General features: G+C 43.4%; 1 protein-coding gene across 2 annotated transcripts; it reads left to right on the forward strand.

Moving 5' to 3' along the window:
- The first annotated feature begins 316 nt into the window (after positions 1–316).
- Positions 317–14564, forward strand: LOC110504159 (probable carboxypeptidase X1). Of its 2 annotated transcripts, XM_036969931.1 has the most exons (14): positions 317–841; positions 1800–1949; positions 3642–3751; positions 3925–4064; positions 4194–4278; positions 4985–5138; positions 5295–5386; positions 6773–6896; positions 11613–11809; positions 11964–12152; positions 12603–12897; positions 13040–13179; positions 13263–13365; positions 13549–14564. In XM_036969931.1, exons 1-14 carry the CDS (start codon positions 457–459, stop codon positions 13851–13853), a joined length of 2469 nt encoding a protein of 822 aa, XP_036825826.1. In that variant the 5' UTR covers positions 317–456; the 3' UTR covers positions 13854–14564. The 2 variants fall into 2 exon arrangements, with proteins under 2 accessions (XP_036825826.1, XP_036825827.1); XM_036969932.1 differs by lacking the exon at positions 1800–1949 and having other exon boundaries at positions 326–841.
- Positions 14565–15794: the final 1230 nt, after the last annotated feature.

Consider the following 15794-nt stretch of genomic DNA (forward strand, 5'->3'; position numbering starts at 1 on the left):
AGTAATCACAAGCACGTCACAAAGCTGAAGCAGCTGCTGCTTTTTTCCATCAAATTAAACGCTCATTAGCCTCCTTATCGTAACATTATGATATTGCAAATAATTAGAATCGTTTTAATAATATGAAAATAATTGTAGAGCTATGGTTCAGAAAGTAGACTGTTAGACAGACCAATTATTCAGTAGGACTGACATAGACATAGTTTACAGTTCCCTCCTTTAATAATAACTACAGCCTTGTGATGATATCTTTTACATGTGTACCTTTTTAAACTGTCAAATGAGGGCTCTTATTGTGAAGCTTTTATCAATGTTCTAGACGCAGAACATTTATGGGCAGCGGTCCCGTTACTTCTGCATGCGCAACGGATTGTGCACGGGACCCGTATTATGTAAGTCTATGGGTGGACCTTCGTGTGGAGTGGGGGACGTTTAAATTGTCAATATTCACCCGGAATGTCTGAAGGGACAGTTATGGCACAATCCCTGTACTTTACCTTTGTTTTGTCGTGTTTGATATGTGGATCATATGGTCTCGTTTCATCTGGCACAACTACGGTGAGGTCTGTGGATTATAATGCAACTACTGTTACTCCGATTGAGAGACGAGATTCTACAACTAAACCAAGTACTACCCAGAGCAATAAAAGCACCAACGCACCAGCGGTAAGGTTGACATCCACAACGACTTCAAAGGTACTGACAACTACTACTAGACCACCGAAAACGACCACCACTGCTAACTATAGTTTCAACACAGAAGACCTAAATGAGGGTATCGACAAGAAAGTGGAAAAAAGAGTATGGAACAAAGAACCTGAGGATGAACCACTCGAATTTGGTGAGCAGCATTGAAATTTGCGGAAGTAAAATGCAGGTCAACTGCTAAATTAAATATTTAAACAATATTATGCTTTATGTGATGTGTTATTATAGACGTAGGTTTGACATTGTTGTAGATATTACAGACATTTTTAATAAATGATCTCATGTGTCTTTCAAGTGTAATTTTTTGGCAGATATCTGACATCTCACTTCTGCATCAAGTAAATGTGTGAAATGTCTGGAAAAAGACACAGCCAGGGCCAGATTACAGAACGGGCTCACAGGGCACATGCCCCAAGGCCCCAACCTTCAGGGGGGTTGGGGTCATAAGCAATGCCAAAGTGTGTAGAATTTCAGGAAGTTTGCTTTAAAATTGCAACATTTTCTCTCATCCTCATAGCAAAATATGAATAGTATGAGATGAGCTTTAAAAACAACACATTTCTCTCTGTCCAATGTCAAAATGTGGGAAATTAGCCACCCCCCCCTCCCCCCCTCAAAAAAAAAAAAAAGGTTTTCCTCAGGGCCCCAAATGCGGTATTTCGGCCTTGGGCACAGCCTATTGGTTAAAAAGCATCTACATATTTATCTTTAATTTCTTACATTGAAATCATTTAGACCATGTCCATCAACAAACAACTCTGAAAACACACATTTGCAAACGAATGGGATAAATAACCACTGTGGAGTGCAAGGCAGGGAAAACACGAGTTTTGTTTGTTTGTTTGTTATATCTATGCTGCAATTCTGTGGTCTTGGAAACCAAGTCCAGGGGGTTGGTTCTACAAGTGTTTAGCTTGGGGGTTATCAGGTTGTGATCGGAACCAGCTGTCTTGTAGACACAGACCATCAGAAAACCCCCGAGTTAAACTGGCTGAGTCAGCAATCTACATTCAGTACCAAGACACCATATCTGCATAGCCTGAGAATGTGTTGTGTGCGTCTTTGTTGATGAGACGGTTTGCCTTTTGTAGCCAAGTGGTCCACCAGGAGTGTAAAGGCAGTAAAGAAGCCTAAAAAGATATGGAAGAAAGTCAAGAAACCCAAAGTCCTACCTAAGAAGCGCAAGCCCAAGGTTGTAAAAAAAAGCAAACCCAAAATCATTGGGCGCCCTTCGCTGCCAGGTGACGCCAGTGGGACGTATGTATGGGGTTACTTCCCTGAGTGACATGTACAGTATGAGAATGGGTAGATGCCTAATAGACAACATACTGTATACTGTGCAACGCTCTTTTTCCTTTCCGTGTACAACGCATGGTACATTTTCATTTCAACTTTGAAATGCATAAATGACAGACAACTGACATTGACAGCGTTGCTTGATGACAGAGTAGCTACAGTACTGGCAGTAGTAGAGCAAAACAAAACATTCCCTTGATTAAATAGTTGTTGTGCTTTAGTTCTCCAGCAACTGACACTAGTCTTCTGTAGTATTTCCTGCCCGTCCTTGCTCTCTCTCTCTCTCTCTTTCTCGCGCTCTCCCTCTCTCTCATTACTGCTCAGTGCTGCATGGAAGCCCCTCCCTGTTTGTGTGTGTGTGTGTGTGTGGGGGGGGGGGGGGGGGGGGGGGGCTGATCTGGTCGGAAATGTGGCGGAAAGAGAACTGGAATTACAGGGGCCAGATGGAGAGATATACCTTGAATCAGGAGCCGAGGCGAATAGGAAGTTTGTGTGTAATGAGGCAGAGGGACCGTAAGGCCCCAAAGCAGGGGGACCGTGAGGCCCCAAAGCAGGGGGAAGTTATGAGTTTCCCCAGTTTTTCCTCAGAAAAAGGGAGTCTAATGTTTTAAATATTCATGTTGTAGGTTGGCTGATCTGCCAAGCTGTTTTTCATCATGACTAATGTACTGGTAAAATGATGATGAGTAACCCCAAAGGCCACTGGATAGTTTGCTGTAGTATCTAAACTGCATTCTGAAAATTGTCTCTCTTCAACTGGTGCCACTGAAGAAACTATACAAATTGTTGAGGTTGGGCATGATTTAATGCATAAAAATTATAACATGTTTCCTATGCTCTAAATAGGATGTAAAATGAATAGGATAGCTCTAAGAAATCATTGAGTCCTTGTATTTGCCAATTCTCCTAACACAAATAGTATAGGAGTAAAAACACAATTTTCATAAAAACGACTAAACCGTTGTTGACATGAGGTTAATGTCTTTGGCATCACTTCACTAGTTCAGTAGATCAGTTGGCTACTTTACTTGGCAGACTACTGTCAACAAAGTTTGAGTAGTTTTAAACAATTAGCTCTTGGAGCAGAGCAATTCTCTCTGTCACAATGACCCCCGTGGAGAGATCCTGCAGGCCTCTAAGGCAAAAGGGTATTAGGGTTTTAAGAGAGACCACTCACAGCCCTAACACAGGAACTAGTGTTTAGAGGACCAGTCGACCAGGCTTAGCTCCTGAGACAATGAGCGCCTGTCTGCTCCTCGCATGGAAACGCAGGAAGTCTCTCTTTCCTGCACGCTTCTGCATCTCTTCATCGCTTTCCCTCTCACTCTCTTTCATGCTCAAATACCTTAGAGAATTGTGCATGTATGCACCCACTGGACACTCACTGGTTGAATCAACGTTGTTTCCACCAACTTGGAATAGATGTTGAATTGACATCTGTGCCCAGTTGACAGTCTCTCAATCTCCCTTCTACTATGGCTCCTGTCAAGGCATTCCCATGGACATGTCATGTTCATGGACAGCTTTCTTACGCGTTAGATCCATTTCTTCTCTGCAAGTCAATATTTGACATGTGTGTGTGTGTGTGAGTGACCTTGTTCTCCTCGGTGACCTTGTTCTCCTTACGTGACTGTCAGAGTGCCCTCCGCTGGGGCTGGAGTCTCTGAGGGTGAAGGACCCACAGCTGCGGGCCTCGTCCTACAAGCGCCGGGGACTTGGACCTCACCGCGGTCGACTCAACATCCAGGTGAGACCAAGAACTAGTCTACGGGTCTCTCACCACTGTTAGCAAACACACACAAATGTTACTTCCATTCTTACCATTTTTCATCCATGCATTATTATGTGGTAACCACCTCTACAGCTTGTGTTTAGATTTGTAAAATGCACTTTGTAAATAAAATCTGTCTGTCTGGGTAGTCGGGTATCGAGGACGGGGACATCTATGACGGGGCGTGGTGCGCCCAGTATGAGGATAAGAAACAGTGGCTGGAGGTGGATGCCCGGCGACCCACGCGTTTCACCGGGGTCATCCTGCAGGGACGCAGCTCAATCTGGAGGTCAGTGGAGGTCACGGCACATGTTCACCAAGCCCCCATTGTGCAGTGATGTAGCCATAGCAATGAATTGTATGTATTGTAAATGTTGTAGGGACATTGCTAAATAGTTGCGCCTGTCTTTCCTAACAGTTGGGACTTCATACTCACCTACAAGGTCCAGTTCAGTAATGACACCCTGGTCTGGCAGCCAGCTATGAATGGGACTAAAGAGGCAGTGAGTTAATTCCATACAATACATTAAAATATTACTTTCACTGCAAAATTCAGATATTCCACCCATTTTTATATCTTGAATGGCTTACTATTTTATTCCTCATTACCCAATTGTCAAGTTGCTGTATCACATCCGGCCGTGATTGGGAGTGCCATTGGGCGGGCAACAATTGGTCCAGCGTCGTCCGGATTTGGCCGGGGTAGTCCGTCATTGTAAATAAGAATTTGTTCTTAACTGACTTGCCTAGTTAAATAAAGGTTCAATTAAAAAATACATAATTAAAAATAAAATAAATCATTATGTGGTCCAGTGAGGTATTCATATCTACTGTGCTCTGACATTGACCAATGACATTCCACTGCCTGTTGGCAAGCTGACCATGGCGCTGACAGTTTGCCCTGGCCAAAGCTGACTCCACTGTGCCAACCTTGCCAACCTTGCCAACCCACAAGCCTTACTCTCTATGGGCACACTGTGGCAGATTGCACCATCTAGTTACCAGTCTGTGTCACTGGTTTGGCAAAGGGGTAGAGTGAAAATGTGACTGGCAGAAAGACGGAAACTGCAAAATTGGAAGTTATTGTATAATCTATTAAAGATGTAGTCTGCAATTCGAGAAACAATAAATAAATACTTCATTTAAAATGAAGTCATCTCTTCATAGAGCATAACCTATCTCCACTATTGGCTTTTTCCTGTACTGTAGGTATTTGAGGGGAACCAGGATACTGAAACTCCAGTGTTGGCCCTATTTAACGAGTCGGCAACAGTGGCACGCTACATCCGTATAAATCCACAGAGCTGGTACGAGAACGGAACTATCTGTCTGAGAGCTGAGGTTCTGGGCTGTACCCTACCAGGTTTGTCCACCACCATCATCACAACATCCTCCCAACACTAGATTAAGACACAGGAACCATAACCTCAACGGCATTCAAATGACATTGCATTTCCATTATGTTGCGTCTTTCCCCTCGTGCGTCTTTCCCCCCCTCTTTCCCCCCGTCTTTCTGTAGATCCTAACAACATCTACGCTTGGCAGCAGACAGAGCAAGGCACCAAAGACAAGCTGGACTTCAGACACCACAACTACAAGGAGATGAGGAAAGTAAGTGCTGAAGTGGAGACCTTCAGCACTCACCCATAGGATACTGGTGTAGTTTTAGGGTTCTTTAGAATTATGGTAGAGCAGATTTGATAATGAACTGACCACCTTCACAGCCATACATCAACGCAACTACATCCTGTTCTCTTCCAACAATTCACAAATATCTGACCAATAAGAATATAGCAGCAACTCTCAACTGGTGGTGTGGGAGGGGGCGTTTATAACTCAGATTTGGGTCGCGAGAGTTTTCGAATGGGTTGCTTGTGTCTGAGAGCATTATCATTATAATTCCAAACAACTGATTCACCATATTTTAGAACTACACAACAGTGACTTAGAAAATAATACAATTTCTCATTTAAAAAAATCCTACGCTGGCTCAGATTTTGTGATGTTGTGCATTATGAACACAGCAGCAGGGACATGGCATGCAACAGTTAGCAAAGAAACTTCCTCCCTTCACTTCAATCTACTCTCTGGCGCTTGACTGAGTCTGTCCTGGAAGCAGAGGGTTTCTGGTTGGAGCTCCCTCCCCCAGTCTCACCGAAAAACAAATATTATTAGTGTTTTTTTCTTCTCCTCACTACACTGCCACTACCGCTCAGTAAAGAGCTTGAGGTGAGTCTGACCGGTAGGATGTAACATTAGGCTCGTGTCCACACATACACACACACCGCACTACACTACACATACCGCACTACACATACCGCACTACACATACCGCACTACCCACACCGCACTACACACACCGCACTACACACACCGCACTACACATACCACACTACACATACCACACTACACATACCGCACTACACATACCACACTACACATACCACACTACACGTACTGCACTACACGTACCGCACTACACACACCGCACTACACACACCGCACTACACATACCGCACTACACATACCGCACTACACATACCGCACTACACATACCGCACTACCCACACCGCACTACACATACCGCACTACACATACCGCACTACACACACCGCACTACACACACCGCACTACACACACCGCACTACACATACCGCACCACACATACCGCACCACACATACCGCACCACACATACCGCACTACACATACCGCACTACACATACTGCACTACACATACCGCACTCCCCCCATGTGCTCAGAAAACTAAACCAAGACTTTGTATCCAGTTGTACGGTAGACAAACTGTACTGTACATACTGATGCATCCTTCTCAGTCACACTTAACCGTCATAAGGCAGTGTAACTCAATCCATTCCTGATGGACCCCCCAGATGCAAAAATATATATTCCCCCCAAAAATGTGCATACACTGGGGGTCCCACAGGAATGGAAGTCTTATGTCCACCAGACAACACCATAAGTCTGTCCCTCCTCAGCTCATGAAATCAGTGACCGAGGCCTGCCCTGACATCACACATATCTACAGCATCGGGAAGAGTCACATGGGTCTCAAGATGTACGTCATGGAGATCTCCGACCACCCTGGAAAACATGAGTTGGGTGAGTAGATATAGGCCTATTACACCTTATGAAGTTTTAGCATGAGGCAATGCTACATAGCTTACAGCCTGGCCTCAAAGACTAGACGTAACAAATTAAATGTAAATCAGGGACACTCAAATTAGAATGATGTGTTTAGTATGGTTACATAAGACAGAAGGTTACTTAAAAAAATAATAAAGTTGGGTAGTTGGGTGGGTGTATAACTCGAATGTCTAGCAAGCCAAAGGTTGCAGGTTCAAATGTCATCACGGACAACTTTTGCATTATAGCATCTTTGCAACTACAAACAGTGCCTTGCGAAAGTATTCGGCCCCCTTGAACTTTGCGACCTTTTGCCACATTTCAGGCTTCAAACATAAAGATATAAAACTGTATTTTTTTGTGAAGAATCAACAACAAGTGGGACACAATCATGAAGTGGAACGACATTTATTGGATATTTCAAACTTTTTTTAAACAAATCAAAAACTGAAAAATTGGGCGTGCAAAATTATTCAGCCCCTTTACTTTCAGTGCAGCAAACTCTCTCCAGAAGTTCAGTAAGGATCTCTGAATGATCCAATGTTGACCTAAATGACTAATGATGATAAATACAATCCACCTGTGTGTAATCAAGTCTCCGTATAAATGCACCTGCACTGTGATAGTCTCAGAGGTCCGTTAAAAGCGCAGAGAGCATCATGAAGAACAAGGAACACACCAGGCAGGTCCGAGATACTGTTGTGAAGAAGTTTAAAGTCGGATTTGGATACAAAAAGATTTCCCAAGCTTTAAACATCCCAAGGAGCACTGTGCAAGCGATAATATTGAAATGGAAGGAGTATCAGACCACTGCAAATCTATCAAGACCTGGCCGTCCCTCTAAACTTTCAGCTCATACAAGGAGAAGACTGATCAGAGATGCAGCCAAGAGGCCCATGATCACTCTGGATGAACTGCAGAGATCTACAGCTGAGGTGGGAGACTCTGTCCATAGGACAACAATCAGTCGTATATTGCACAAATCTGGCCTTTATGGAAGAGTAGCAAGAAGAAAGCCATTTCTTAAAGATATCCATAAAAAGTGTCGTTTAAAGTTTGCCACAAGCCACCTGGGAGACACACCAAACATGTGGAAGAAGGTGCTCTGGTCAGATGAAACCAAAATTGAACTTTTTGGCAACAATGCAAAACGTTATGTTTGGCGTAAAAGCAACACAGCTCATCACCCTGAACACACCATCCCCACTGTCAAACATGGTGGTGGCAGCATCATGGTTTGGGCCTGCTTTTCTTCAGCAGGGACAGGGAAGATGGTTAAAATTGATGGGAAGATGGATGGAGCCAAATACAGGACCATTCTGGAAGAAAACCTGATGGAGTCTGCAAAAGACCTGAGACTGGGACGGAGATTTGTCTTCCAACAAGACAATGATCCAAAACATAAAGCAAAATCTACAATGGAATGGTTCAAAAATAAACATATCCAGGTGTTAGAATGGCCAAGTCAAAGTCCAGACCTGAATCCAATCGAGAATCTGTGGAAAGAACTGAAAACTGCTGTTCACAAATGCTCTCCATCCAACCTCACTGAACTCGAGCTGTTTTGCAAGGAGGAATGGGAAACAATTTCAGTCTCTCGATGTGCAAAACTGATAGAGACATACCCCAAGCGACTTACAGCTGTAATCGCAGCAAAAGGTGGCGCTACAAAGTATTAACTTAAGGGGGCTGAATCATTTTGCACGCCCAATTTTTCAGTTTTTGATTTGTTAAAAAAGTTTGAAATATCCAATAAATGTCGTTCCACTTCATGATTGTGTCCCACTTGTTGTTGATTCTTCACAAAAAAATACAGTTTTATATCTTTATGTTTGAAGCCTGAAATGTGGCAAAAGGTCGCAAAGTTCAAGGGGGCCGAATACTTTCGCAAGGCACTGCATGTATGTTAGCTAACCATTCCCATAACCCTAAAACTTAACCCATAGCATTAGCGTTAGCCAACTAGTCACCTAGCGAACCTTAGCGACAACAAATTGTAATTCGTAACCTGTCATACGTTTTGCTAATACATAAAATATTGTACGAATTGCAATTCACAACATACACTACATGACCAAAAGTATGTGGACACCTGCTCGTCGAACATCTCATTCCAAAAATCATGGCCATTAATATGGAGTTGGTCCCCCCCTTTGCTGCTATAACAGCCTCCACAAGGCATTCCACTAGATGTTGGAACATTGCTGCAGAGACTTGCTTCCTTTCAGCCACAAGAGCATTAGCGAGGTCGGGTGCTGATGTTGGGCGATTAGGCTTGGCTATCAATCAGCGTTCCAATTCATCCCAAAGGTGTTCGATTGGTTGAGGTCAGGGCTTTGTGCAGGCCAGTCAAGTTCTTCCACACGGATCTCGACAAACCATTTCTGTATGGGCCTCGCTTTGTGCACAAGGGCATTATCATGCTGAAACAGGAAAGGGCCTTGCCCAAACGGTTGCCTAGCCCAAACCATGAAAAACAGCACCAGACCCTTATTCCTCCTCCACCAAACTTTAGTTGGCACTATGCATTGGGGTAGGTAGCGCTCTCCTGGCATCTGCCAAACCCAGATTCGCCTGCCAGATGGTGAAGCGTGATTCATCACTCGAGGGAACGTGTTTCCACTGCTCAAGAGTCCAATGGCGGCGAGCTTTACACCACTTTATGAAGATTGCATGGATGTGTGCTCGATTTTATACTCCTGTCAGCAACGGGTGTGGATGAAATAGCGGAATCCACTAATTTGAAGGTGTGTCCACATACTTTTGTATATTTAGTGTATCATACGAATTGTAATCCGTAACATATCATAGGAAAAGGATGACAGACATCCACAAATTAAAACATATCATACCAAATGTAACATATCATACTAATTGGAGTGTCCCGGATTTACGTTTGCTATGTAAAGTCCAGGTTGGAACTTATCTGCAATGCCACTGCTATAGTACTTTGTACAGTATGCTCTCAGAGACTGGAGTCAATCCTTGTTCACTCTGACATGTCTAAAGTGTTTGCTTTGGACTCATTGACCACGCTCGGCGCCCATTGAGCCGGTCTACCAGCTCTGGCAACCACTAATACCCCTTGCCGCCAGAACTCATAATGGGAGAGGGAGCCAGGAATGCCATAGACAGAGAACTGGTTTGCCTGTGCACTGGAATATAAGGAGAAGTCGTTTTCAAACGGGGTGACTAGTCTTAAAATGACAATATAGAATATTGGCTGTTTTTTTTAAGAGAATAAAAGCGTTGAATGTCTTGTCTGTCCAACTTGACCTAATTCTGTTGTTAACCTCCAATTCCATTGGCAGAGGATAAGCCAGACTAGTTTAAATTTTCCACTGGCAAAGTCCTTTGCCTTTTCATCCCATGTGCCAGTATGTACAATGTACAATGTGAACTCACAGTCAGTGGGTTCATGGTGATGTGCTTTGTTTCTTTTTTTTGGGGGGGGGGGGGGGGGGGGGCTTTAGGTGTGATGCACGGTTACTGTAAAAACTGACCGTACGATTCATTTCATGGCTGTGAAAAAAAATACAGGCAAGATCAACAGAAAGGCGAGGACAGAAATGTAAATAGTTTATGGGAGGGTGTCTGAGGTTCTTGTTCTCCAAAGAATGTACTCTCTGGGATTTACATGCTTTGACACAGTCAGGACCTGTGCCATTCAGACTCTCTGGACAGGTGTTTTCTATCAACAATGCATTCATTCTGTGGTTAAGACTAGGGGCCTTATTTCAACCGGAACAGTAACCATGATTCCATATCCATTCCCGCTGTGTTACGAGAACACAGTTTTAAACCAACTTTGAATTGACGTCTGTGCCCAGTGGAAGCATATTCGTTTTACTCTTACAGTATCTCAGAGATCCAGTTAGTAGCGTTGACTTCATTGGTCATCTAGGGACAGAATTCTAATCGTTGTCCTGAGTTTTGAGATTTTTATTTTCTTATTTAGATCTAACTAATTTGAATGGGTGGTTTGTGTGGTGTGAGTTAGAAAGGGGAGGTTTAAAAAAACGTCCCCGGGAACATTGCACTCGGAACCTACGGAAGCCCCTTGAGCATTAGGAGCAAACGTGGCTTGTGCTCCTTCAAAGCCGAGAGTAATCTCCCAAGCAAATCCTCATTTTTCAAATAAATGATTAAGTCTGCACCAGGTTGTTAAGTTAGATTCAGTCCAATCACACCAGTGTTTTGTTATGTTTGCCAGGTAAAAGCCACCGTTTTAAATGCATGTTGATTTGAATTTACACCCAGCCATATCTCTTTGGGCCCGCCCTGGAAACGTTGTTACTTGACTCATGGGAAGTGGTCAAAAACCACAAAGCTATCTAGGGAGGATGTGCTGGATATCAGAACTGTCTGCCAGTGGATTATATAAGGGTAAACTAGAGCAGCATGGAAGAATTGCTTCTAACCTAATGGTCACAACCAATGATGTACTGTATATTAACCCTGGATTGCTATGTTTTGGCCATTGAGAGACTTTGAAGCCACTGGTCGGCCATATTGGCACTACCCCGTAGGAGATCTATTACAACATTGGGGGAGTGCCAAGATGGAGGCTAGGTGGCTTCAATACAGCGCCACCTATCAGTCATCTAGTGCATATATAAATCATTGGTCATAACAACTTTTGTGGCCACTGCTATGCTGTGTTTTACATATGTGCTTTGTCTCCCTCTGCAGGCGAGCCAGAGTTCCGCTATGTGGCTGGCATGCATGGGAATGAAGCCCTGGGCCGGGAGCTGCTGCTCAACCTGATGCAGTATATCTGTCAGGAGTACAAACTGGGAAACCAGCGCATTGTCCGGCTGGTCAAGGAGACACGCATCCACTTGCTGCCATCCATGAACCCCGATGGTTATGAAATGGCCTTCAAGAAGGTCTCAGAAAACATGTTATAACATGTTTTGTTGTAATATAATATATTATACTGTTATTACTGAGAGTATCTTTTAATGCTCAACATTACTGGTCAAATATACTTTAACCATTCAAAGAGGCCCATGTTGACCTCTGACCCTTCTCTCATCCCAGGGTTCCGAGTTGGCGGGGTGGGCGCTCGGTCGCTATAGCTACCAGGGCATCGACATGAACCACAACTTTGCTGACCTGAACAAAGTCATGTGGGATGCTATTGAATTTGACTTCCAAAATAACGATAAGTCCAAACTCATCAACCACTACATCCCCATACCAGAGTACTATACCTCAGAGGACGCCTTTGTAAGTTGACATTTAGAATTCACATGCATTCTTCAAATCACCAAATAGTATCCACTCTATGATATTGTGTTAGAGAATTGGGGAAAATCAAGAATGTAAACATTTTCTTAAATCTATCTGCAAAAAGATGATTCTGCGATATTTGGCTTTAAAGTTCGGAAACCTCATTGATTTGAATGGTATTATTTTGAACTAAACATGAATTGCCGTATTTAGAGTACTATATAGGTAAAGAACATTGAACAGAACAAGGGTATGTCAATAATTCAATTTTGACAAAAATGCACATACTGTGTAACCTTATAGAACCAAGCTCTTGATTTGTCATGTAGCAATATCCTTGAGAATATGTCAAAACTATCCCACATAGATAATAAACCATTTCAATTGTTGTACTTCACTATAATGTTTGAATGCATTATTCCTGTGGCATTGACCTATATCCAATAGGTGGCCTTAGAGACGCGTGCTGTCATTAACTGGATGCAGAACATCCCGTTCGTATTAAGTGCCAACCTCCACGGGGGTGAACTGGTGGTCACCTACCCCTTCGACAGGACTGAAGACTGGGCACCTCACGATGACACCCCTACACCGGACAATAGTTTCTTCCGCTGGCTGGCCACGGTCTATGCCAGCACCAACCAGGTCATGTCAAATCCAGACCGCCGGCCTTGTCACAATGAAAACTTCCAACGCTACAACAACATCATCAACGGAGCCAACTGGCACACGGTCCAAGGAAGTGAGAATTCCACCGCTTTTATGGTCATCCATTTTGTGATCTTGTTCATCTCATCGTCTTTGAAAAGCAGGGTATTGTACTGTCATTTCAAGTACCATTTTAAGATTTACATTCTTCATTATTTCCCTGAAATCTATTCCAGGCATGAATGATTTCAGCTATCTACACACCAACTGCTTCGATGTGACAGTGGAGTTGTCCTGTGATAAGTTCCCCCATGCCAGTGAGCTGCCCATCGAGTGGGAGAACAACAAAGAGTCTTTACTGATCTACATGGAGCAGGTCCGTCCATCAATAATGTCTAATACATTATAAACACAGCATTATGGTGTTGTTGATCTCTAGATTTTTGCTTTGAATTGAAGGTCCACAGAGGACTCAAGGGTGTGATCAGAGACAAAGACACAGAGGCTGGCATTGCAGATGCCATAATCAAAGTGGATGACATCGACCACCATATTAGATCAGGTGGGCTGTCTCCCTCCTCACATGCAAAAAAAATTCACATCAGTAAATGATTCAAGAAGAAAACCTCAAAATAATGTCGTAAAATTGCACCTAGAGGGCACTGCAGGAATATGTTATGAAAGGTGTAGGCCAGAGAAGCCTACCACTAACCAGTAGCCATTTTGTGTCTTGCCTCTACTGCAGTTGCTGACGGGGACTACTGGCGCCTGCTAAACCCGGGCGAGTACGAGGTCACGGTGAGTGCCGAGGGCTACAACCCATCCACACGTATGTGCCGTGTGATGTACGAGCATTACCCCACCATATGTGACTTCCGCCTCACCAAGACCCCCAAACAGAGGCTGAAGGAGATCCTGGCCAAGGGGGGCAAGCTCCCCAAAGACCTGCAGCTGAGGCTACGACAGCTGCGTCTGAGAAAACTGAGGGCCAGCACCAAGGCCATCAACAGTAGGCGTGCGGCTGCTAGCAGGAAGGCACGGGGGTCATGATGTCTTTGGTGAACCAATCACAACACACTTTGTCTGGAGGGTTGTTGTATTTAATTGGCTCGTGAGGGAAGTTCCTGGTTTAACTCAGCTTTGAAGTCTGTACACCATGTGGGCAGTTCTGTAAGGCTAGCCTACTGAGATACAACAACAAAAATGTAAATGTGAAATGCATTGTACTTCCAGTATGGTTTAGTGATATATTTTTGAAGAAAGGGCCAGATTGTATTTAGATATTTTAATCAAATTAGAGCAAATAATTGCAAGGTGATTTTGGATTAAAATACCCTTTCAAATGTGTGTAACAGGAAAAAATATAATTTTCTCTTGAAGAACCTAGTTTAGTTACAACAACAAACCAAGTGGAATGATGCTGTTCAAAATCCACCGTTGGGTAGATATACCACTATTCAAGTAAAATTCATGCCACAAATTACAGACCAAACTCAAACTGAGACTAAAATGACTCATGCATCATGTCATAGAGACGAGAGCTCTGCTGTTACAGTCTGGAACTGATGAGAGTTCTACATGAGATATTTTAAATCTATTCAAATGAAATGATATGATTTCTAATGTTTGTCTTTCTTTGGTTCATTTTTGTACTACCAAAATGAAATGCTGGCATTTGGATGTCCTTGCAAGCCAAGAGACAATGTTATGAATGGATCCCAAATAAAGCTTTACTTATAAACACCAATAGTTCCAAGTCAATCCCATGTCTTGTTTTCTGTGGAGTTGCATATCCTGTTGCCGTGGTCGTCCTCCATGGCGTTTGCGGCTGACAAAGCGACACCACAGGGTAGTGATCAGGGATAGGACGACACAGGCCAGTGCCAGGGAAACGCCCACCCACATCACCACCGACAGCTGCCCGCTTCTCTGCCAACGAGGAATCATGTGCAGCAGTGGGGAAAATGCATTCAACATGTTCAAAGAATATTGGAAAAATGTACTTTTCTAAATTCATAGTGTAATACTTCAAAAGCAAACCTTTACCTGTCCAGGCTGTGTTTCGTGTTGGTCACAATTCATTGTTTTAAGTAAAAGTAAAAACATGAGCCAAGTTTATTTCAATATCCTTCTACAGTACACCGTGTCCAGACCCTTGCACGAGAAAAAGACCCACTGGGCACACACTTGTAGAATCAACGTTGTTTCCACGTCATTTACAGGAAACCACATTGAACCAATGTGGAATAGACATTGAATTGACATCTGTGCCAAGTGGGTTCACTCGTATGGCCAAGGATTGCACCCACGGTCCCACTTATTAGATTTCAATACATTTTGGAAACAAAACACGTTTTATAAGGAGAATGGGATCCACCCAAATCATGTGGGATCCTGGATCCTTTCACAGCACTATAAGGCTGCGTTGAGACAATGACTTATCAATGACCCAAGCCCAGCTCAGCTAATCCCTACCATTGTGACGCAGAGTTGTCATAATGATTCAGCAAATGTACATTACACCAAGGGCGTGAGTAGACACAATGTAAGAAACCTAATCTATGTCCCTTTAACTGCCCTGAAGGCCTCTACTGATCCTACAGCTATTGTATGCAGTCATCCTGTGCCTATGAACCAGATTTATACTGTTAGCACTAAGCCAGTGTGCCCCAGGAGGAAGTCCACTGTGTGAAGCTCACCCTGATTAGCAAGAATAGCAAACTTAGGCATGACATGCCAGCAACAAATGCTGACACTACACATCCAAGTATATCTGACCAAATTATGAAAGACAAGCATTTTGAATTCCGTAAAGTTAGTGTGGAAGAGGTGAAAAAAATATTGTTGTCAATCAACAATGACAAGCCACCGGGGTCTGGCAACTTGGATGGAAAATTACTGAGGATAATAGCGAACGATATTGCCACTCCTATTTGCCAAATTTTCGATTTAAGCATACTAGAATGTGTGTGCCTCCAGTGTTGGTGGGAA

This window comes from Oncorhynchus mykiss, chromosome 31 (assembly GCF_013265735.2).
Source record: "Oncorhynchus mykiss isolate Arlee chromosome 31, USDA_OmykA_1.1, whole genome shotgun sequence".
NCBI classification, from domain to species: Eukaryota; Metazoa; Chordata; class Actinopteri; order Salmoniformes; family Salmonidae; genus Oncorhynchus; species Oncorhynchus mykiss.